The sequence below is a fragment of the Phodopus roborovskii genome, unplaced genomic scaffold (assembly GCF_943737965.1).
Source record: "Phodopus roborovskii unplaced genomic scaffold, PHOROB, whole genome shotgun sequence".
NCBI classification, from domain to species: Eukaryota; Metazoa; Chordata; class Mammalia; order Rodentia; family Cricetidae; genus Phodopus; species Phodopus roborovskii.
Window position 1 is genome coordinate 11001523 of NW_026126408.1, and position 25701 is coordinate 11027223.

Consider the following 25701-nt stretch of genomic DNA (forward strand, 5'->3'; position numbering starts at 1 on the left):
ACCCAGGATGCACATCCTAAACACTAGGATGTCATGTGGCAGTCACTCATTCATTCATTCATTCATTCAGCAGATGTGTCCAGTTCCTTACATGCTTAGGGCACTATGTATGTAAGGTGCCGGGCGGGGCTACAATGGTGTCTAGGAAGTGGAGTTTTGCTCAAAATCTATTAGAAGAATATAGGACAACTCTAAAATCAGTGTGACCCTGATGATAACAGAAGTATAACTGTAAAAAGTAAATTCAGACTTGATAATTTGTGAAAGAGATTGTTTTGTTTTGTTTTGGGGGGGGATATGTCTCTTAAAGGTTTTCCCCAGAAAAACAAGTATGTCAAAGGGTATCTGGATGACAGAGATCTCTGTACCATTCATTTTAACTTCATGACTGTTGAAGTATGTGTCTTCTGAGTTAGAGTGGAGTTCTGAATTTAAAACTGTGCCTACCCTGTGACATTAACTGTCAAATACCTACCATACAAAGGAGGCCTGTGGAAGCATAAAACAAGTTCATCCTAAATCTTAAGAAATCAAGCAATGTTATAGGAAAAGTAGGGAAGTTATTTGTAAATCAAGGTTATTTGTAAATCACAGACATTCAGAATTAAGGCATTGTTTATGCACTTGAAAATGGCAGTCTAGTATTCCTTCAATGTAAGCTTTAATTTGGTAGCTTCTCTTAATTGCAAGTCCTAAAATACAATGAAAATTTTTCATTATTCTCACACCCTTTTTAATTTTAACATTTTCCCCCATAACATCATGTCCTGACTTTCCTTACGGTGTATCATTCATTACATTATAGGTTAGTTGTTTCCTAGTGGGAAGAATTTCTTTTTCCTGAATGCCATCTGTAGAAATCTCAGTTGTGGTTCTTCTGAGACAGAGAAGCCGTTCTTCAGAGGGATGCTTACTAAACTCCATGTCACTCCTCAAGACTACTTATTACAAAGAGCCAAAAATCTACATTATTTTTAACTTCCCCAGACAGTCCCAACATGTATCCTGACTTGGGAGCCATCAGAATAATGATGGATCCCTCTACTAAGTATGAACTTTTGACTTCCTCTACATAGCAGTGCTTAACTTTTGAACTTGGAGCACAACCTCTACACATTACTTAATGTGTGAAGTATTGTATGGGTCCCTTTGATTTTTGTCATAATTTCCAAAGTGAGCCTTTCATAGCATAGCTGAGAAACTTAATTTTATTTACCTATAATTGGTATACATTTCTACTAAGGAGAAACAGGTATTTATTGTTCAAGTGTAAGCTCCACACAGATACAAAAGAGCCATAGTTTATAAACCGTCAGTGGTCTCTATGAAGTAGATTAATTAAAATCTAACAAATAGCTAATCTTTCAGCATTCGAGATACAGTAATTTAGAAGTCAATGTAAAGCAAAGGAATTGAAATCAGCTCCATTTCCTCATAAGAATTTCTTAATATCATGCCTTCCACCTTTTTAGAAAAAAAAATAATTTCTTGATAGAAATGACTGATTAGTTTTTTTCCCTTGAAACTAAGATCACCAAAGTTCATGAGTCTGATCCTAGCTAGGGTTTTGGAGATTAAACATAATTTGTCAAACAACATGCCATGGATAAAGTACAGCCTCTAGTATTTTGTATTCAATAGATCTAGTCTTTGAAAACATGTGCAAATAACCTGTTAAAAATCCCTACTGAATTAAAATCTCAGCTGAGGGCCCAGATATAACAGGCCTCAAAAATAGTGCTTATTTTTAAGAACCACTCACCTATCAAGGATGGAGAGAGTAATAATTTACATTTACAGTTTCTTTGCTGCCTCTGTCACTTCAGGGCAGTATGAAACCAGTGAGACATGTTCATGTTGGAATAGCTGTTATTAATCAAACAAAAATGAGTGTGCATGTACATGGGATTATAAATTAATGTAGCCATTATAAAGAAAAGTATGGTGATTCCTCAAAAAAAAAAAAAAAAAACAGCTATCATATGATTTAGAAATCCCACTTGTGGGCATATAACCAAAGGGACAAAATCAGTATAATAGAAAGATATTTGTATTCCACTAGCCAAGATATGGAATCAGCTTACGTGCTTACCAATGTGTAAGTGGAAATGAAGAAAATGTTTACACACACACACACACACACACACAGAGAGAGAGAGAGAGAGAGAGAAATATTGTTAAACCATAGAAAGATGATACATCTATGAGAAACCTGGAGATTATTACTGTAAGTGAGATAAACCAGGCACAGAAATACAAATACCATATGATCTTACACACATACAGTGTAGAAACAGTAGAATGGTGGCTATGAGAGGCTTATGTGGTTTATAGGGATGGGAGGAGGAGCTGTTGCAATGATTTGCTCAAAGCACTACAGTTAGATATGAAGGATAAGTCTTAATAGATCTATTGTGTGCATGATGGTTATAGCTAATGACAATACACTGCATTCTTGAGGAAAACAAGAATAGATATTAAGTCTTATCTCCATGAAAGTGATAATTGTGATTAACATAATTAATTAGCTAAATTAAACTTCATGGCATCATAATGCATAGGAAAAATGAATAGGACTTTATTTGTCCATCTAAATAATTTAAATTTAGGAAAAAAGAGACAAATTTTGCTGCTATATCCTTGATTTTGTATAAATTTTTATAGTGATTGATATTTAGACAAGAGAAAATTGTCTTCCATCTGTCATCTTTTTTTCCTTTCCAGTAATTTACTATTTGAAGGTAACAATTGCTCTAAAATCATAATATTCCTCAACATTTTTGTTCTTAGCGTAATTTTTTGTTTTCTTTTGTTTTTGGCTGTTTTCAGCCAAGACAACTTAAGAAGTGTTTGTTTTGGGTTTTTTTTTTTGGGGGGGGTGGGTATTTAGTGCTGGGAATTGAACCTAAAACCTCATACATACTAGCACTAAGAAGTATCCCCAGTCTTTTGTTGTTGGGTTGTTTTGTTGTTGTTTTGTTTTGTTTTGTTTTGTTTTTTGACACAGCCTCTCCAGTAGCCCAGATTGGCCTCAAACCAATTATGTGGCTAAGAAAGCCCTTGAATTCCTGACCTTCTTGCCTTTGCCTCTCAAGTGCTGAGATTATAGCAATAGACTGCCACACTCAGCTCATGAAATACTAAGGATGCTTATTTCTTCATTTTCCAGGGTCACATTTGTGACCACAGTACAGTCCAGGAACACAGGGGACATTTGCTTGAACCAGATTGAAGTCATGGTTCTGCACTGAGACCGGAGAAAGTGGGTTTTAAACCTCGTAAGGATCTTGAAACTAGGAGAAAGGTGATGTGAGTGGAAAGAGTGAAGAAGATTCATAGATTCTGTTCAATTCAGATGTTGAGGTTAAGATGCTTCCAGTGCTCTGAACAAGGTAGATGTAGGTAGCAGCTGTCAAGTCAGACTTCCTGGCCCTATCCTACTACTAAATGAGTCTGTAGCCTAAGATGTTCTCTTACAGAGAAATTTGGAAAATACAAAGCTAGGTTTCATAAGCTTTTCAAGTCTGTAACCAGGAAATGTTTTGTGCTTAGCTGCGTTTGACACAGGCTTTACTCTCCATTTCAAGAGACTCATGACATGTTTACGGTATTTTAAGTACTTTCATTGGTCAGAGTACTTACTTTCCACAAAGTGTTTTTTTTTTTCCTACAGCACATCCATCAGCAGGGTACCAGTAATGGAAATGCTGAGGTATCGATATGTGCATGTATTTATAACCTACAGAGCAGTTTGTGGAAGCTTTGTTTATCTACTTACAGTTGTATAATAGAGCATAATTTACCTTTTAAATGTCTCTGATGTATTGTTACATGAAAAAGTGGCTAAGAAGCACAGTACATATAGTATAATCTCATCGTAACACATCTTTCCAATTCTATATTAATAAAATGTTAATTTTACCTCAGTGATAGAATCACAAATAACGTTATCCCTTGTTTATCTTTTTGTTCCCTTAACTTTCTACTCATAAAGCACTAAGCATGATGCTTGTAATCCTAGCATATAAATATAAGAGACTAAGGAGACAGAATTATCACAAGTTTGAGGCCAGGCTGGGCTATATAGTTATTACAGGCTTGCTTAGGCTACAGAGTAAGAACTTGTCTCAAAGAAGAAAAGAAAACCTAATTCTGTGTGTGTGTGTGTGTGTGTGTGTGTGTGTGTGTGTGTGTGTAAAATAAAACACACATATATATATATATATATATATGTTAGAAGTGGAGTTGGTAGGGATTTATAGTATCAGGAAGTCTGGAAATATTGCTATAATACTTTATAATACATAAGCCATATTAATGATTATCTAAAATGTTATTTTTTAAGATTTATTTATTATGTACAGTCTTCTGCTTGCCTGTATGCCTATAGGCCAGAAGAGGACACCAAATCTCATTGTAGATGGTTGTAAGCCACCATGTGGTTGCTGGGAATTGTAGCCAGTGCTCTTAACCTCTGAGCCATCTCTTCAAGCCCTCAAAATATTATTTGAGGTTTATGTAGCTAATATCAAGGTTCAGATAATCAAAAATCTTTTATTTCAAAATTATTAACTTACTTGCCTCCTGTAGAAATGTTAATTAACTAGACAGATTTTATTCATTGGTAATTTTGGAATCTTAGAATATCCAGGAGGAGAAGAGAAAATGAACATCTGTTTGGGAATAATTTTTTTTCTTTACCTAATAGGGTTTTTTTTTAATTATTCTTCTATGTAGGGAAACACTAAATAATAGGTCATGTGCTGCCACACATTTTCTGCCCACTCACTTAGCATCATTAAAGCAGGTTGTTTCAGCGACAAATTGGTAAAGATCACATTCTGAAATAGTTATACTTCCACAGTTGCTCTGACCAGGGAAGTAGATGTAGATATATTCCTCCCTTTGGTTGAGGCCTTTTCCAAGATGAAATGAAAGAAAGTAAAGACAATTGTCTAGTTAAAGATTTATCGGGAGACTTCCCAGATGTCAGCAATACCCCTTCAGTTACAGCCCTTCTTGCTAACATGTTCTGAAGGGTTAGAAATTGGGCTGGTTTTGGTCATACACCTGTGGATATGTAACTTAGCACTCAGGAGGCTAAAGGAGGAAGTCAGTGAGTTTGAAGCCAGCTTGAGCAAAGTAGTAAAATTCTATCTCAGAACAAATTTTTTAAAAAAGGAATCAGGGATCAAAGTTTGCAAAACTTTAATTGAAAACAAAGTCAGGAGACCTAGGATAAAAATGGAATTCTAAAACCTAACATTGAAACTTAAGGGGAAGTTTGGGTGTATAGAATAAGTGTTTATGCAACTAAGTCTATAATGAGTTATGGCTATCTTGCCCTTAATTAAAAATGTTGGTAGTGTAATATATACACTGGAAGGTGTTAGTATAAATATTGTTTAAGAATTGACTAAATGCATGTGATTTGGACCATTTGTACTCTGGAAACTGCTTATTTTTCTTTGTTGTGCAGGAATTAGTCATTCAAACCCTATGTACTAGCATCATAATGTCACTGGCTCCATTTTAGTGATGAATAAACTGACAACTGTGGTTCATTTTCATTAAGTCATAGACTTATAAGGAACAAAATCAGAAAGTGTGGGTCTGAGTCCTAGCCTTATTCCTTTCTTTGTTCATGGTGACTTCCTGTTTACTGTCTACTCATTTGAACAAATGAGCATCAGAATTCTAGTTAACTAGAGAGTCATATTATGTTTTAATAAATTGAAGACTTAAGAACCAGGAGCTTTTTGATTGTGACACACACCCTTAATCCTAGCCTTCCAGAGAAAGAGGCAGATGTGCTCTGTGAGTTCAAGGCCAGCCTGGTCTACAGAGTAAGTTCCAGGACAGTCGGTCACACAAAAAACACTGTCTTGAAAACAAAACTAGGGGTTTTACAGCTCAAAGGTAGAGTGCTTGCCTAACATGTGAGGTCTGAGCTGGACCCCCATACCTGGGGAGTAAAGGAAACTTTACTATATACCTTTTCTTCTCATTTCAAAGAATAGTTCTCAGTGAATTATAATCCATACATTATTAACTATAATAACCTGACTTTAAAACTTTAAGTATGATACTTAAAATTATTTCCCAAATTTCAAATTTTTTTACAAGTTTATGTAGGATAACTAAAGACTATGTTTCTCTAACCCATATTAAATACCCTAAGGTTCCCATATTATCTCGTTTCTGGCTGTTTCTCATTTGCAATTGATTATCAATAAGAAATTTCCTCATAATCAATTTCCATTATAAAATTACATCTCTATTCCTATCAGAGTAAAACATAAATTGAGATATGTCTTTGAAAACATACCTAAAATTGAAACTCTGTTCTTTGCAAAGAGTTATGGCATTCTATCGCATGCCAATACTAGCCTAGTCACATAAGCTTCAGACTGAAGATCAATCAACCAGCACTTACCTACTGGGTGACTTTATGACAGAACATAGTGTAAAGGTCAATGAAGAGTAGAAAACAAGAATGGGCTAGAACATCAGCCCTTACACTAGCTAATGAAGAATGGTTTATAAAAGGCACGTGAAAGAAACATGTAGGAAGTAAGGAGAAATAATGTTGAAAATGAAAGAAGTCAGTTTGATAGCCACTAGTTCCAAGTGGATGTCAAGGCTAAAAATGTGGGTAGTGTGACTAAGGAAGTGAATTTTACGTTCTGTTTAAATGGCCACGTGTAGGCTAATGCTGCTGTATTGAGCAGCTCTGTAAAGTAACCAGTGTTTCAGGTGATCTGAAAAATGAACAAGATAAAGAAATGAATAAAATGGAGTAAGCAAAACAATATAAGATGTGTTATCTTTTCTCTGGCCCTTAAAAATCTCATGTAAATAATGTATTGTATACTTCCACTTTTCTGCTGAAATTGTGTTTTTCTAAATATATTATTTAAAAGATACAAGCAGTTGGGATTGTTAACATCATTTTAGGACTGACTATAACAAAAATTTGCTTAAACCCTTCCACAGAAATTATCTATGTCCATTAAAGTTTCTTCTCATCCTTTATTAATTCCTGAATTTCTCCGTGCACTGTATTTGGCAAGCTTGGCAGTGACTTAGCTGAGAGTGCACTAAGTTTACATCCTTGTTTCTGTACATAGATTTATCATATTGCCAATTTTCACCAGACTGTCCTGCCTCTGTCAGTACCAGATACCAAAGATAAAGAGAACATACCTTCTCTTATCTTGACTAGTATGTAGTGAGAAAAATATTAATTGATCATTTTAAATCACCTTTATGTGATATTTAAAGTATAATTGAACAGCCATACTGGCACAGGTTTTTAATCTTAGTACTTGGCAGGCTTAGGCAAGAAGAGTATAAGTTTAAGGCCAACTTGGGCTATATGGCAAATTCTGGGCCAGCCTAGGCTGCATACAGAGACTTTATCTCAAAAAGTAAAATTTCTTACAGGCTTACCTTTAACAGTCATTTGTGATAGTAGTTCTTGTATTTCAGTGGGTGTTGCTGTTTTTAATCTTTATATTACCAAATCTATTATCCTCAAGCTGAATTCTATGGTGCTACTAAAATATCAGTGACATTTCAATCCTTCAGTCTTGGATATTTTAGTCTCTACATATTTCACAAGCACTAACAGTGGTTAGATTCTTGTCTGCAGTTAGTAAAAGCTTAAGACAGAAGTTATGTGATATTGTTTATAAAGTAATTTCTCTGACAGCCTAGCTTTTATCTTAATTTCCTTATTAAACTTCAAAAGTTATGACATCAAAAACAATATAGATATGTGTAATAATTTGTCAGATGGGACTTGACGAACTTCCCTCAAATAAAGAACTCTGCAAACCCCTTAAAATAGAAAGGATGAACTTCATGGTATATGAATTATATCTCAATAGAGTTATAATTTAGACTATCAGCCGGCCAAAGATAATAAAAAAAATATACTTGTTAAAGATAGCATTCAAGGCAAAAGGCAGAGAAGCACTTCCCAGTACTTTGAATAAACTGAATAACTTTCCCATTATAGAGAAAAATTTAAGATCTTACTAGGTTGGGGTTAGTCACAGTCCTAATTTATGTCAGGAGGCAGCCATTCAAATTAAACTAAGTTAAAATCTGTCAAGTGGAAATTTTAACTGGAACACACACACACACACACACACACACACACACACACACACACACACACACACCCATTGAGTCAGAGCAGGCAGAAATTGGGAAGGCCTTTTTAATGAGGTTGTTGGTAGAAATAAGACCTGGTAACTCTCCTTTGCCCAACGTTCAAGTGTCAGAATTTTAACTAGGTTTTTCTTTTGTTTGAAACAGTGATGACTCGTGGCACTGCCTCCAGCCCATCCTATAGATTCATATTGAATGATGGGACAATGCTTAGCGCCCACACCAAGTGTAAACTTTGCTACCCTCAAAGTCCTGACATGCAACCTTTCATCATGGGAATTCATATCATCGACAGGTACTACTTATTTGGAGAGAAATTATAAGTTAGGCATAAGAATAGTATGATGAGTATATCCATAATTAAGTATATCCACAATGGGTTTAAGAGTTTGTTACCAAATAGCTTTGTTGTTCTTAAAGGAAGATAGGAAAGGTGGGACTGAAAAATCATTTTTTTAGGGGTGAAAATAAAATGTTGGCTAAAAATTTACAACATTCTACATAGGCCCTTAACAGTCTTAGAGGAGATCTCAGTGTTTATAACATCGTTATTTTATTTTCAAGGGTACTTTATTAGGACAACATTTATGGCTCTGAAATTCAAGTTGAAAGTTTATCATAGAAGTCTTACTCATTGTCTTCCAATATTGCTTCTAATTTGTTCCCTCCCTCTAAGTGAAATTTATACTGATATGCATAGCAAATTCATGAAATTATTCTTTTATGCTGTTATTTATTAAAAGTCCCAAGTTATAACTGCATAAAATTTAGCATTAAAAATAAAGGCATTTCCCCTCACTTCCATCTTTTTTCCATCTGATGTTTTGCGTATTGGAACATGGTAATGCCAGTCACAAATCTGTTGTCATAGTTATACATTTGATTAAAGAGCTCGGGTAAAACCTGAGTTCAGTATTCTGACTTTTTCTAGTTTTGGTTGAAAATTTTCTTGTGAGTGGAATTAGCACAGTTCTTTTTTCATATTGTGATTTCTCTTTCAAAACATCTGCTATGTCTGCATATCACCCTTTTTAATTTTTGCATCAGTGACACAGTATTTTCCTTACCCAGTCTTCCTCTTTGGAGCTGAAATACTTAAAAGCTGTAAAGTAAAATGCTTTCTGAATAAAGGTATGGGAAGTTTCTCTTTCAAATAAAATTATTATTACAATACTAATTATATTAATTTTATAAAAGTTTATTAGTATATCTATTGTATATTTTCCCAACACCAAGAGAGGTTTTTCACACAACCGAAACTGTCAGTGATTTAAGAGTCCATAGGACCATTTCCTAGGAAGTAGTGCTGCTCTCTACAGTGGCGATGGCAGTTCTGTGGTTTTGCTTAATTTATGGTGATATAGAAACTACTTGATGGAACATTAATGAGCAAATGGCCTTTCTTATAATGTCACCATGAAAAAAAACGCAAAAACAAATGATTGAATAATAAAGTGTTTTTTCTCCCCTAGGGAACACAGTGGGCTTTCTCCTCAAGATGACACTAATTCTGGAATGTCCATTCCCCGAATAAACCCATCAGTCAACCCTGGTATTGCTCCAGCTCATGGTGTGACCCGCTCATCTTCATTGCCACCATCCAACAACAACATGGCCTCTGCCAGAGTAAACCGCCAACAGAGCTCAGACCTTAATAGCAGCAGCAGTCATAGTAATTCTAGCAACAACCAAGGGAGTTTTGGATGTTCACCTGGAAATCAGATTGTAGCCAATGTTGCCTTAAACCAGGGACAGGCAGGTTCCCAGAGCAGTAATCCCTCTTTAAGCCTCAATAATTCTGCTATGGAAGGTACAGGAATTTCCCTCTCACAATTCATGTCTCCAAGGAGACAGGCTAATTCTGGCTTGGCAACAAGGGCCAGGATGCCAAACAATTCATTTCCTCCAAATATTCCAACATTAAACTCCCCAGTTGGCATTACTAGTGGTGCCTGTACTAATAATAACCGATCCTACTCAAATATCCCAGTAACATCTTTACAAGGTATGAATGAAGGACCCAATAACTCTGTTGGCTTCTCTGCTGGTTCTCCAGTCCTTAGGCAGATGAGCTCACAGAATTCGCCTAGCAGATTAAGTATGCAACCAGCAAAAGCTGAGTCCAAAGATAACAAAGAGATTGCATCCATCTTAAATGAGATGATCCAGTCTGACAACAGTGCTAATGACAGCAAACCTCTGGACTCAGGACTTCTGCATAACAATGACAGACTCTCAGATGGAGACAGTAAATACTCTCAAACTAGTCATAAACTAGTACAACTATTGACAACAACTGCAGAACAGCAGTTACGGCATGCCGACATAGACACAAGCTGCAAAGATGTACTGTCTTGTGCTGGCACTTCCAGCTCTGCCTCCACTAATCCTTCAGGAGGTACCTGCCCCTCTTCCCACAGTTCTCTGACTGAGCGGCATAAAATCTTGCACCGGCTTTTACAGGAGGGCAGCCCCTCAGACATCACCACTTTGTCTGTGGAACCTGAAAAAAAGGATAGCGCATCAACTTCTGCTGCTGTGTCAGTGCCTGGACAAGCCCCAGGGAATGCCAGCATAAAACTAGAACTGGATGTTACAAAGAAAAAAGAGTCGAAAGACCATCAGCTCCTGCGCTACCTGTTAGACAAAGATGAAAAAGATTTAAGATCAACTCCAAACCTGAGCCTGGATGATGTAAAGGTCAAAGTGGAAAAGAAAGAACAGATGGATCCTTGTAATACAAACCCAACCCCAATGAGCAAACCTGCTCCTGAGGAAGTTAAACTGGAGTCCCAGAGCCAGGTGAGTGATTGCTGGCTTCACAGATGGGCATTTCTTATGTCATCTTGGTTTTTGCCTTTTCTGTTCCCACTGTAGACCAGATCTGGATTGACTCTGTTGTGTCTTCACTTTTCAGCACTAAGGAATTAATTCAGAGGTTGAAACAGTGGAGTACCCTCAGACATTCCTTCTAAAATTCTAGAGCAATGGTTCTCAACCTTCCTAATGCTGCAACCCTTTAATACAGTGCATCATGTTGTAGTGACCCCAACCATTAAATTATTTTGTTGCTACTTTATAACTGTAACTTTGTTACTGTTATGAATTGTTATATAAATATCTGAGATGCATGATACATGATATTCTACAACAAAGGGGTTGAGAACCATTGCTCTAGTGGCTATAACAGTCGTGTTGTGTTTCTAAATGATGACCTTTGTACCTTCCTCTTTACTATCTTTCTACAGAGTTTAGATCTTAGGACTGTTTTTAGTATTGTCAGTTTTTTAAATTAAGCTTTTCTAGAATATATGTGTAGTAGCTACAGAGTCTCTCTATGTATATAGGCTGTCCTTGAACTCAGAGTTCATATGTCAGGAACCCAGATATTCCCCCTACCCCTGCCTCCCAAGTGCTGGGGTTAAAGGTGTATGCCACCACAGGCATCCTAGGACATTTTAAAATATACCTTTCCTCGTCCCTTCCTCTCAACCTCACATATTAAATCCCATTCTGGGACAGAATCTAGGACTACATGCATTTTAAAAGAAGTTCCCCAAAAGACTCTGGGTAACAGCTAATTTGGGAACCTCTGACATGAAGAGAGAAATAATGAGGAGATGGGTAAGGCTGCTTCCTCTCTGTTGTGCTTCTGAGCATTTCTAGCAGAAGATGGTAACTTAGAGATTCTTGGTAGCAGGTTGTTTCCTTTACACAGCAAGTCCTGCAACAGAATTGAATGAAAAGAAGCCTGTTTGTAAGTATTAGATGTATACATTAGCTGGGCATTAGTGGTGATGCCTTTAATCCCAGCACTCAGAAGCAGAGGAATCTCTGTAAATTTGAGGCCAGCCTGGTCTACAGAGTGAGTTCCAGGCTAGGCTCCAAAGCTACAGAGAAACCTATCTTGAAACCAAAGGGAGGGAGGGAGGGAAAGATCTATGTTTAGGATGTTGTAGATTGGGTGTGAAAATTAATAGTCAGGTTCATTTATTGTGTAATTTCTTATAAACTACAAGTAAATTTCAGAAAAAGATGAACCTTCCCTTTTAAGAGCTTTCATATTATGTAGAGGTAGGTCCCCTTCACCATTGGATGACACTACTTTCACAGTGCAGTTTATTAAGACTCTCCATTGTGAGACAAAGTACACACTTAGTATACCCAGGTCTTTGAGTTTCTTGAAATAACTTGATTTTTCTGCCCTGTCTCTTAGGGTGTCTCTCTTCCTTAACATATTCTACTCCTGGAAGTAGATCTGAGATCATTAGCTTTCCTGAGCTAAACTATGATCCTCTCCCTATTTTGACTCTTTGTACTCCCTATTTGTACTCTTTGAAGATAGGGCTGTGTCTCCTGTTTTTAAAGTAGAAAACCAACTTTAACCATTAAGCATATTAACATATCAAGCTTTAAAATTAAAATTTAAAATATCTTTGGAAAATAATGGCACTGTATATCAGATAATTCTGGTATATCTGTCTTAGTGCTCATGTGCACACATTTCTGCTGAGTTTATACTTAGAAGTAGAATTACAGAATCAACTCATTGTTAGTAGGTTTGTGGTTTTTCTGTTGTACAAGAATGCCTTGTAATTGTTCCATATCTTTGGTAATGCATGGTATTGTCCATCTTTTAAACTAAGCTATTCTAGGATATACCTGTAGCGGCTCATAGTTGTAGTTTACATTCTCTGGTCAGTATCCACTGATCACTTGGATATTTTCTTTTGTTAATTGCCTAGTCTAGCATACTTTTTTTAAAATTTGCTTTCCTGTCTGTTGGCTTTTTAAAAATAAGTGTTCCTCTATGTTTAAGGGATGGTCCGCCATTGGTTATATATTTGCAGATGTCCTCTCTGTGCCATGGCTTCTATTTTCAGTAATGTTCAGGGAGGGCTTTCATTGTTATTATTTTGTTTTGTCTTGGTCTTTATAATATAGTTGAATTTGTCCATTTTGAATTTGTACATTTTTCCCTGATGGCTAATGCTTCTTGCACGTGTATAATAAAAGAAATGCTTAAAACTATTCATAAAGCATTATTTTTACTAGCCAAAAACTGGAAATAGCCCAAAATTTCATCACAGCAGAATGGATAATTATGTTGTGATACAAAGGAACTCACTCTGTAGATCAGGCTGACCTCAAACTCAGAGATCCACTTGCCTCTGCCTCCTGAGTACTGGGATCGAAGGTATGTGCCATGCTGCCACACCAGGCCAGATCAAGTAATTTCAATAAGGTCTGGCTCCTATCTTCTCTTAATTCAGTCTCTGTCACATTTGATTTCCAGAACTGAAGCAAACACCTTTCTTCTTCATCTACAGATGAAAATGTAAAATCCGTTCCCTCTAACATATGCTTCTCTTCTCAGTTTACAGCTGACCTCGACCAGTTTGATCAATTACTGCCCACACTGGAGAAGGCAGCACAGTTGCCAAGTTTGTGTGAGACAGACAGGATGGACAGCGCGGTCACTGGTGTCAACATCAAGTCAGAGACAATGCCCACTTTGCTTCAGCCCACCACTGCCAGAGCTGCTCCCCGGCTGAACAGTATGTGCTGGGGCCCACATCTCACTTAGTGGAGCTGTGGGTTAGCAATTACTCCATGATTGCAGAACCCTTTGTCTTTTAAGAATTAAACATCTCTTCATTATGCCACTCTAAACATTAAAGACACAAGAATTTAACTCATCATTCATTTCCATTTAGACCGGCTCTAGTGTGTCCCAGAGTATAGCCTCAAATTCACTATGTATCAGAGGATGCCTTGAACTCCTAACCCGCTTACCTTCATGTCCCAAGTACTAGGATTATAGCATGCACTGATCTAGTCTGTTTCTAATTCAGTAAAACCCCTATCCTTTTGTAATTTAGGTTGCAGTGAGTGGTTGATGGTAAGGAGAGTGATTTGTGTTTTTATCTAGAACATCCCATAATAACATTGAGAAATACAATATTGGGTCAGATCATGTTTTTCAAATATAAGTCTCTATGTCATGACTAGTGGAGACTAGTGGTCCAAAAAACCAAAAAGACAAAGCATGCTACTGTTTACATATGGAGCAGGACTACATAGTGAGACTCTGTCTGGGGGGTTGGGGGGTAGGGGGAATAGATGTAAATATGGATGTGTGTATATATAGGTAGGTAGGTAGATTGATAGATGCAGAATAATGAAGGAAATGTGAAAAAGACCAAAAAACAAGTAGAAAACACAGAAGAAAAAGCTAAAGAAATTGCAAGATCTACTTAAGAGGGCCAGTTATTAGTAAGAATTATAAAAGTAAACAAGTAGAAGAAAATAGGAAGGGAAGATAATACCAAATAAAAAAAATAGGGGAAATTTTCTGGAACTAATTAAGGATATGAATCTCAGATTCAAAGGCTTCAACAACTGCCTAATATAAAAAGTTCTCATACTACACCTTGTCTTTTTTTTTTTTTTTTTTTTTTTACAGCCAGGTAATCCCAGCACTTGGAAGGCAAGAGGCAGGCAGATCTCTGAGTCAACACAGCTTCTTGTTTGGCTTGATTTGTAATGACTGGCTTGATTTTGTTGTTTAGTTTAGGCTAGTTGTTCTGAGACACTGTTGCTCTGGAGCCTTGCCTCTATAGACCAGACTGGCCTTGAACTTACAGCAGTCCTTCTGCCTCCCTCCCTCTATGCCTAGACAACAAAACTTTTTTTTTTTTTGAGACACTTACCAAACCAAGTGCAAGTAGGGGGGACCCCAATTGGGGATGGAGTGGGGAGGCATGTGGCATGTATAACAGAAAAAGGAAAATGATATCACAGTCAAATTTCCCAAAAATAATCAAAACCAGTGATAAAATAAAAATCTTTAAAGAAAAGTGACACATTGTATCAAATGAACAACAACAAAAACCTACTAATTTATATATCCAGTACCACTTAAAACAAAGATGTAAAAGTGATAGAAGAATAAATAAAGCCACTGACTTCCTATACCCAGGATCACTTAGAAACAGGTGAAGTAAACATGTTTAAAAAAAAAAAAAAGGAAGAAGAAACTGTTATCTACATAAAGTATTAGAGAGACCCAAATACAAAAGGAAAGAGAAAACAAGCCATAGTAACTAAAAGAAAAGAAAGTGCAAACATAAACTACAAGGTTAAGAATCCATGGAAAATTAGTAAAATTGCACAGTGAAGGAGAGAGCCAGGAAAAGGAAGAAGAAGGAAAGAAAAAGAAAAAGAGAAGACCATGAGGAGGGAAGATCTTTGTGGTGGTTTTGCCTGTCATTGAGGGGATGTCAGTTCAACCCCTGGCTCTGTGTGTGTGGGGGGGGTGGTAGTAAAATAAAAAATGTAAATGAAATTAAGTACATTTATAAAAAGTAAAAACAAAAGATTTTTTAAATAAGGTAAAACAATACTAAAAGTATTGTGAAATTTAAAAAAAAAAAATGATTACAAGCTGAAGAAGTCAGAGCTGGAGGGATTGCTCAGAGGCCAAGAGCACTGGCTGCTCTTGCAGAGATTCCAAGTTCCCAGCACCCTGATGGCAGTTCACAGCAGCCAGTAACTCCAGTTCCAGGATCAGATGCCTCCTCTCTCCTGGCCTCCACAGGCACCAGGCATGCATCTGGTGCATGTGCATATATGCAGACAAACATTCATACATATAGAAGTGAAATATTTAGGAAGAACTGGAGGAGCTCCTTCCCAGGCCCTCTAGGATGGCTATGGGGCAGCTGGACTCTGTTGTGAGTCCTGCTGTACAGGGTGGTGCTGATGTGCACTGAGAGCCATCCCTATTTTTCACCTTCAGGACTACATTCACTTTTAGTAGCTTTCCTTCTTTCTAATACTGAGACCCACTACTGGCCCCAAAGAGCTTTGTGACCTGGTTAGATCCCCCTTGGCTCCAGAGCCTCCTCACCTACTTTGTCTACCCAGGAGAGCCAGTGCCCAGGCCAGAGGTGTATCTCCCAAGTGTGTCAGTACTTTGTACTGAGTCCACACACTGGAGGGGCCTAGGCACTCTGCCCACCAGTCTCAGCTCTTTCAGATCTCACTCCAAACAGTAGGACACCCTAATGGAGAGAGGGAGCTGGGAGAATCCAGAGTCTGTGTAAGGATCATTTATTTTAACAATGGTCTGTCCTTTCTGTACCAGTGCTTTTTTTTTTTTTTTTTTCTTTTCTTTCAGTATTATTAAATTTTGCTTGCTCTCTCTTTGCTACTGTTGACATTGCTTGACTGGTGAATTCTCTCAGTATATCTAGAAGACTTAGATTTGAGAATTCTGGTAGCTAGCATGTTTCTTTATCTAAAGAAGCCCTTTTTCCTGATAGTGAACATAGATTCTGGCTGTAGATGCTTCATTTCTCAGTTGTTAAATGGGAATAGATTGACAGTAGGGAAACTCCATGTAGCAGTCTTGGCACCCACTTTGGGAGACTCCCTGGGCTGAACTTGTACCATGAGTCACAGACTGGCCATTTTTTTAATCCATGGGCACATTCCAGAGTCAGCTGCATCAGAGCAGAGGTTTGGTGGCAGCTGTCCATTGTCCTTCAATTGTCCCAGCAATAGCCCATGGCCTGTTCCTGAGTTGTGCTAGTGCTCTTCTGAGAAAACCCACTTAGGGAAGTCTTCTCCCCCGTGTCTCAATTTAGTTCAGTTACAGCTTTAGTGTGTTTCCATTTGTGCTTTATCATTCAGAGTTCAGTTTCACTAATACATCTTTCCTTTCTTCCTTTCGGTCCTGGATTTTTCCCTTCTTATGTTTCTTATTTCACTGATTTTGGTTTTGTTCTTTTGGTTGTTTGTTTGGGGCTTTTGCTGTTGTTGCTTTGAGATGGGTTCTTGCAAAGTAGCCCAAGTTGGCTTCAAGCTCTCAGTAGTTTTCTTCTCAGTCCTATGGTGTCCTTCTGAACTGTCTGGTGTCCTCCAGATCCTGTCTTTGAGAGTCAATTGAATGTTTGATAATTTGAAGTTACTTTTAACCAAGCTCATTGATCAAAAAAGTAATACCAAGGCTGGAGAGGTGTCTTAATTGGCTCTGTGTTTGCCATGTAAGCATAAGGACCCAGGGTCAATCCCCAGCATCCACATAAAAATGACATGACACCCACATGACAGCACATGCCTGCAATCCCTGGGGCATGTTGACCAGATCAGCATGAGACCCTGTTGTAGATCTCTGATCACCAGGAAAGTTCCTCATGCGTTTTCTTTCAGTCCCTGGCCTTGTTGATATGGCTGCTATAGCCTGTAGCACAGCCTAAATCCAGGTCAGAGTGAAATGAGTACATACAGTGGGTAGCCGGGGATCTCAGCCAAAGGAATTCTTCCTGGGGTGTGCCTGCCCCATCTCCTTCACTGAGCAGGGCTGTTTAGTTCCATTAGTCTAACTTCTGTGGCATCAGGTTTAATGATAGTCTTTAGCTAATGTTATTAAAAGGTCAACCACATATAACCAAGTAAAGTTAGAATTCACTGTCCACATCCCAGTAATACTTGTGCATTCAAAGTTTTCCACTTTGTGATGAAAAGGAAAGAGACAATAAATGTGACTCTAAAAGTACAGTAGATCAAAAATGCTTGCTGTTATCTAAACGTTAGTACCTGAGGAATCAGTAGGTGTGTTACTGAATGATAGTTTACCCTGACTAGACATAAAAGTGTTCTTCCTTCCTGCTCAGTATCAAATTATGTTTAAATACTAAATGATACAGTAACCTTACAAATCCAGCTAGCTATTTGAGGGTGTCACTCCCTCGGGAGTGGAACTAAGCCTAGGAATGCCATGTTTTACAACTTGCTGTGAGGTCCATGGTTATTAATGCTTTCAGCAGGATCAGGAATTTCCCCAGATCTTATATTTGTGATAAAGTTTTGTAATATTAAAATAAGTAAGCAAATAAGAGGGAGAGTACATGCAAATAATAGTAAATGGGGCTATAGCTCAACTGGAAGAGTCTAGCATGCATGAAGTCCTGGGTTCTGTCTCTAGCACCACATAAAGCTGAGCAGAGTTGTACATGCTTGCAGGCCCCAGAGGCAGGAGGATCACATGTACAAGGTAAAGACTGGTCAGCCTTGATCTTGATAGCAAATGCCTTTATCTGCTGAGCCATCCTGCTATGTCAGTAACATTGAATAACATTGTGTTATTCAAAAGTATAATTAAGTTTACCTATAATGAAACTTTTTAAATGACTTGTAGACTGGTTAAATAGTTCCAGGGGAATTCCAGAAGCATCCAAGGGAAAAAATGAGCTCCTCCTACAAATGTTTTTACATTCCCTCAATATACACATTCCTTGATGGTTATTTTTTTTAATTCTATTGACTTGTAGGTCATTAAAATATATAGCTATAAAGTAATAAGTTCCACATGGAATAAGTTTTTAGATTCATTTCACTTTCTTGTTTTAGAGGTTACATATAGTGTGGGGCTTTTTTTATTTGTTTTAGTAATTAAGATATTCACATACTTACAAATGCAAAACAGTACCAATAAGACTATGTAATATTATCTTTTCATTCTAAAAGTAGTGTCATATTTTTTGTTTTTGTTTTTATTTTTTTGAGACCGGGTTTCTCTGTGTAATCTTGGCTGCCCTGGAACTCACTCTGTAGACCAGGTTGGCCTCAAACTCACAGCTAACCACCTGCCTCTGCCTCCTTAATACTGGGATTAAAGGTGTGCATGGCCACCACCCAGCTGTAATGTCATATCTTTCGTAAGTCTAAACAATATACAAGAGACTTCATCTTCTGTGCGTGTACTCTTAAGTGTATATGTGTATACATTTATCTCTCTCTCTGTGTGTGTGTGTGTGTGTGTGTGTGTGTGTGTGTGTGTGTGTACATGGCAGGGGGATAACCAGTTAAAAACCAGCCTGGGCTACAGCTACATAAGCAAATTCAAGGCTAGCCTGAGCTACACATTAAGAAAAAGCATGATACTATGCACATTGACTGTTTTGTATTTTAACCCTTTTCTTGGATGGCATGCTGTTCATAACTTGTGCATTCTTGTATCTATATGAGGGTTAGGGTTACTCAGAGTTGACTGGTGACTGGTATCTTATTATTGCAGAGAACTGTAGAGATGATTATCACTTATAAGGGTATATCTGAAGTATAAATTCTGAGTATAAATGTCTGGATCAAGGGATAGGTATATAGGTGATACTAAATGATCCTTCTCACAAATTATACCACTGATGCTATTTCTGCATATCTTTCTCAGTAATTTGAATTATGTGTTTTCTTATCTTTGTAAATATTACATTTTTTTCACAGTGTAATTTCAAACAATTTCTTTTACTGAGTTAAGTTGACCATTTTCAATGATCTTAAACAAGCTCTTCATAGGCCCTATTTTTCTACTTGATTATTGGGCTCTAATTTATGGAAGCTTTTATTTACTAAAGAAACCAGTCCTTTTTCTACTTACTGTTTAAAAGACAACAATTACACTCTAACTGCTATACACAGTTACTTCTAGATATAACACAAACTGAACCAGAAGCTTCCTTTTCAACAGCTGAGGAAGAATAACATTATATATGCTGGAATCTAAAAAACACTGATCTCACAGAACAGTGGCTATCAGAGGCCAACAAATGTAGGTGACATTTGGGAAATAGAGAAGGCTTGGCCAGTGGGTATAAATGTACAGTTAAAAAGGAAGAACACATTCTGGTATGTGTCAGTACATAGGGTAATTATAACTAATAACAATTCCTGTTTCAAGATAGCTAAGAGAAGACGCTAAACCCTTTTGGCACAAGGAACTGATAAGGATTAAAGTAATGGATATTACTAATTGTTCTGAATTGATTATTCAAATATATATATTACATGGTACCCCATAAACATGTCTAATTATTTTGTTAAATAAAACATTAAAGTAATTTTTTAAAAAATGAAAGAATAACATTATATGTGCATATGTAAATGCTCTACTAGCTGTCTCTGGGGCTCCTCTTTTAAATTCCACTTTAGCTGCCTCTCTCCAAAAACAGGCCTTTGTCCTGTTTTACATACACAGACACACGCACGCACGCAAGCATGCATGCACGCACTCACATTCATGTTTGTGGTGAGAAAACAAACATGACTAAAAATAGCCTCCCCCCACCATGAAATGAAAGAGAAAACTTGTGTATTTCCTAGATTCTAACAAGTAACTCAGATTTTCTATAAAAGGCAATTTCTAAAGGAAGTCTAAAGATTGAAGTGACCCTAAGATAAAACCAAGTTCCTTTAAGCATAGAACCTATATAAACAAAACTTAAGTGAATCAAAGTGGTTTCTATTGTAGATTTCATTATTGTTTGTTTTTATTTACTAATGTTTGCCTGGACATCAAACTCAACTCTTGTATCTTACTCTCTTTGTTTCTTTTTGGGTTTTAGTTTTGTTTTTAATATGAGATAAAGCAGGCTGGCCTCCAACTCTAGAACTTCCTGCCTTAGCTTCCCAATGCTAAGTTTATAGGTGTTTGCCACCATGTCTGGCTATGTTCTGAAAATATTTTAACTTATTCTCTTAGTATTTTCCATTAAGACTAATCAAATAAGATGCTGTGTCCTAATATAAAGTAAACTATCTTACTGCAGTGCTTGGCGTTGATAATACACAGCCATGCACATTTTCTCAAAATGAAACATAATTAACTTTTTGTAGGCTATATTTATTAGAGTTAGTATTGAAGATCTGCTGTTAAAGTAGATCAGTGGGGCAACTTTAAGAAATTTGTGGCCACCATCCTGATTTAGATAGCAGTAGAAATCAGGTGATTACTGTTCCATCGTTTGCTTACTGTGTCTTTAAGAATCTTCAGAATTTGATTTTTATATCCTTTGTCATAGTTAGACTTAGTTTAATTAAAAGTTGTAGTTACATGCATTTACATGAAGTGAAGGTCAAGCTGGACAGTTGGCACAGCAGTTAAGAACACTTGTTACTCTTGCAAAAGACCCAGGCTCGATTCCTAGCACCTGCATGTCAGCACAACCATAATTAACTCTAGTTCCTGAAGATCTAGTGACATTTTCTGGCCTCCAAAGGCACCAGGCACATAGGCAGTATATCTTAATTACTTTTCTATTGCTATAAAGAGACACCATCACCTAGGAAAATCTTATAAAAAGCATTTAACTGCGGGTTGCTAACTATTTTAGAAGGTGAGTACATGACCATCACAGTAGGAAGTAGACAGACAGGCATGGCACTGTAGCAGTAGCTGAGAGCTTTGCATCCTGATCTGCAGGCAGAGTGAGAAGGAGGGAGTCAAAAATGGGTCTGGTGTGGGCTTTTGAAACATCAAAGTCCACCCCCTAGCATGTATAGACATGGCTTCAGTCCCTAGGACCACAAAAACAGCAAACTTCAAGGCCCTTTTACTTCCTAAACATTGTTTTAGTTAACTAGGGCTTCTGTAACAAAACACCATAGATTATTTTCTCACAGTTTTTGGAAGCCAGGAGTTCAACATCAGGGTGTTAAAGTCTGTTTTCTTAAGTCTCTTTCCTTTCTCTTGGGAATGGCCACCTTCCCTCTGTGATGTTAGTGCCTTAATCTTTTTTACTATGAAGACATTAGTTACATTAGCCTTTTTACAATGAATGACCTCTTCAAAGGTCCTGTCCCCAGAGTGTCATGTTTTGAGGTCCTGGATGTCAGAATTTCCACATAATGAATTTTGAGGAGGGGAATATAATTTAGCCCATAACAATGATGGATGAGGGTATATTCATTTTAGAAATTAAATAAAACTTTATAAAGAGGAAAAATATCTCACTCTTAATGCCCAAATTGAACCAAAAATTTTTACAAGGAAAACATCCTAGAATTTTCTTCAGTATTTATAAGTTTATAAGAACAGAATCTAGCTGAATGTAGCATCTCAGTACACACTTTTTCTCTTTTACATTATCAGTATGTGTACCTTAATTAATGAATCCCTGAGTTTCTAGAATTTAGATTATTTTTAGTTTTCCCTAGTGTAAATAGTTCAAAGATAACCATTAATTTCCAGAAAGCTGCTGCATGGGCTGGGGAGATGAGATGGTTTAGTCAACAAAAGCACTGACTGCCCTTCTAGAGGACCTGAATTCGGTTCCCTGCACCCACATGGTGTCTCACAACCATCTGTAGCTCCAGCTCTAGAGGACCTGATGTCCTCTTCCAGCCTCCTTGGGCACTGAATGCATGTAGTGCACAATATGCAGACAGAACATCATCCATGTAAAATCAAATCACTGTAAAGGCTTCTCCAGATAATTTTTCCAAAGTACATGTATCATTTTCTTCTGTTACAAAGCATAATCCAGCCTGCTGTCACACGAGCATCATAAGCATTGGCTTTGCTCAGTGATACAGTTGTCCTTTCAGAGCCCTGCTTGCTTGCCAGATAGCCTCAAGCTAGCTACAGTGCCTTTCAGCGTCTCTTTCATGGATGAACTTTGTCTTCTGATTATTGCATTCATTTCCCAGTATAGGCTGAAAAAGCAGCAAACCAAAATGATGTCATAAAATAGGAACCTCTGACAGTCCTTGATTTCCTGGAGTGATGTCAGCCTGTGTGCAGTAAACACCCAATTTTGTTTTGATTCAGATATCTTTTTACCTTTCCTCATTTACTTTTTATTCTGTGTGGATACCATCCAGTTTAAGTTTCCAAATACATAGTTGGGGATTTAGCTCAGTGGTAGAGCAATTGCCTAGCAAGCTCAGGGCCCTGGGTTCAGTCCTCAGCTCCAGAAGAATAAAAGATACAAAAAAAAAGTTTCCAAATACATCACTTCTGTTTCATCGGGATAATGCTCTATGAGGAAATCCTGCCCCCCCCATTACTTCTGAAATGTTACCTGATCCTCATCTGTAACAGTGAGCTCTTTCTCCTCAATCAGGATTGCCTGAACTAGAATTAGAAGCAATCGATAACCAGTTTGGACAACCAGGAGCAGGCGATCAGATTCCATGGACAAATAATACTGTGACGGCAATAAATCAGAATAAACCAGACGAGTAAGTGAGACACTTCGTATTTTATACACTATTAGATATCAGCTTCTAAGCCAGAAACTACTATTCCCAAACTGCATTCCAGGCTGCGCTATAGATTGATGTGAATGTTTAATTAAAAAGGGGGTACCAGAGGACACAGTCAAGCAGATGAAGTAGATTCATTTACCATATGACCACAGGGCAGATATACTCTATAATCACTACAAGGTTGATATGATGTGCAGGTCTCATTTTATATTTCATCCCTTGCATTTCTTTGATTTCCATGTATTCATAGAAGCTGTGGATAAACTGACCTTAATATACCAGTTATGTTGCCTTTAAACTTTTAGCTGTGGGTTACTTTGTCCATCATTTTCTTTGTTTGGAGCAAGAGTATGTAAAGAAAGAAAATATATCTGCTCAATGTTCTGTTAACGTTGAGTTAATTTCTCAATTCACACAGGCATCTGTGTTTTGCAACACAGAATACGTCTCACACATGGCAATCAAAGGAAGAATAAATATATTTAGAACATTATCAGAACTGTTTTCCCTTACATTTTCTCAAAAGAGTAATTCTTTGTTATAACACTCATGTGATTATGTTTTCATTATTTTCTATATGTGTCTGTTATAGACATCAATTATATCAGTTTGGATTAGCCTGCATGTTGTCTGCATGAATCTGTGAACAGTTTGGCTTTATCTGAGCCACTAGCACGTTAACAATTTTCAACTTAATTTCTTTTGTATATAATATTTACTTTATATTTTCAAGATAATTTAGTCATCTTTGAAAGCACAAAATAAATTCACTGTTTTGACTGTGATTTAATCATAGTAATTAATAATATCCACACAATAGATAGAATAAGAATAATTCTGAAGATCTAGCGAGATGGTTCATTGGGTAAAGTGCTGCCACACAAGCATGAAACCTCAAGTGTGCATCCCAGAGCCCATGTTTAAGGGAGAGTGGGAGGGAAGGAAGGAAGGAAGGAAGGAAGGAAGGAAAAGACGGAGGGAGGGAGGGTGGGAGGGAGGGAGGGAAGGAAAGAGGGAGGGAGCCAGTCTAACCAAGCTCCAGGTTTAAGGAGAGACCCTGTCTCAGAAAAATAAGATGAAGTGATAATTGAGAAAGATACCCCGTATCAGCCTGTGCTCTACACACATGCACACATGCACGCTCATGTACATATATCCAAGAACATGTTTTCTGAATTTCTGCACCCTAATTATAGAGCATTTCGTTGCCAACATAATAGAACTTTCTAAAGCCAGATTAGTGCATATATGTCTGTATCCTTTACTTTCTTAAAATTGAATCATTTCTTTTCCTGCCCTTCTCATCTTCTTCTCCCACAGCCAATGCATTAGCTCACAATTAGATGAGCTTCTCTGCCCACCAACAACAGTAGAAGGAAGAAACGATGAGAAGGCCCTTCTGGAACAACTGGTGTCCTTCCTCAGTGGCAAAGACGAAACAGAGCTGGCCGAGCTAGACAGGGCTCTGGGGATCGACAAGCTTGTCCAGGTGCTTGCCAGACTAGTCCTGAGCAACCAGAGCAATGGTCCCTTTGGGTGATGAGCTTCCAATGAGCATGAATTCAGAATGAACATGTTCTAAAACTTTCTAGAGATAACTTGCTCCCAGGTGAAAATTTATGTATAGACATACATCTCATTTGTTGCCAGACCTTGTTTATAAAATATTCCGGCTTCTTTTCCAACAGGGAGGTGGATTAGATGTCTTATCTGAGAGGTTTCCGCCACAGCAAGGAACTCCACCTCTGATGATGGATGAAAGACCCGCCCTCTACCCTCAGCCATACTCATCTCCTTCTCCTACTGCCAGCCTCCCTGGCCCTTTCCAAGGCATGGTCAGGCAGAAGCCTTCCCTGGGAACTATGCCAGTTCAAGTAACACCTCCCCGAGGCACCTTTTCACCCAGCATGGGCATGCAGCCCCGGCAGACTCTAAACAGACCTCCAGCTGCACCCAACCAGCTGCGACTTCAGCTACAGCAGCGGTTACAGGGACAGCAGCAGGTGAGTGATGTCCTCTTCAGTTGATTCTTCCCCAAGGTTTTTTACCAAAGCACTCTGTGACAACTGAGTTGCTACAATGAAAGTGTCTGGTCCTCTCCCAAATCTCAGTGAAAGACTCAAAAAGCCATCCTGGGACAGCTAGGATGAGAATAAGAACCTTTTATTAAAGAGTGCTAGTTGTGGCAAAGTACTTTGAACCCTACAGCTTTAAAGCAATATAATTTTTTGGTTTATTTTTTAAAAAATATAAAATGGTTTTAGATTAGATATCATTTAATTACAAAATTAATAAAGAAAACTGTAGCTTAGTGTATAAAGTAGAACAAGAAAGATCATTGGATTGTTGAGACAAAGTAAACTTTATTATTTAAAGTTGGTGAGATTGGGCTGGGCAGTGGCGGCGCACACCTTTAATCCCAGCACTTGGGAGGCAGATCTCTGTGAGTTCAAGGCCAGCCTGGATAGGCTC

The 25701-nt window shown here is 37.6% G+C and overlaps 1 protein-coding gene across 7 annotated transcripts in view; it reads left to right on the forward strand.

Annotated features, from left to right (window-relative positions):
- Ncoa1 (nuclear receptor coactivator 1) overlaps positions 1–25701 on the forward strand; it is a 204918-nt gene that overhangs the window by 144694 nt on the left and 34523 nt on the right. For all 7 annotated transcript variants that reach the window (XM_051181712.1, XM_051181717.1, XM_051181715.1 and 4 more), the window contains 6 exons: positions 8326–8473; positions 9651–10980; positions 13556–13736; positions 23085–23202; positions 24550–24718; positions 24918–25232. In XM_051181712.1, the coding sequence (XP_051037669.1) occupies positions 8326–8473; positions 9651–10980; positions 13556–13736; positions 23085–23202; positions 24550–24718; positions 24918–25232 (2261 nt within the window). The remainder of the gene's footprint in view (positions 1–8325; positions 8474–9650; positions 10981–13555; positions 13737–23084; positions 23203–24549; positions 24719–24917; positions 25233–25701) is intronic.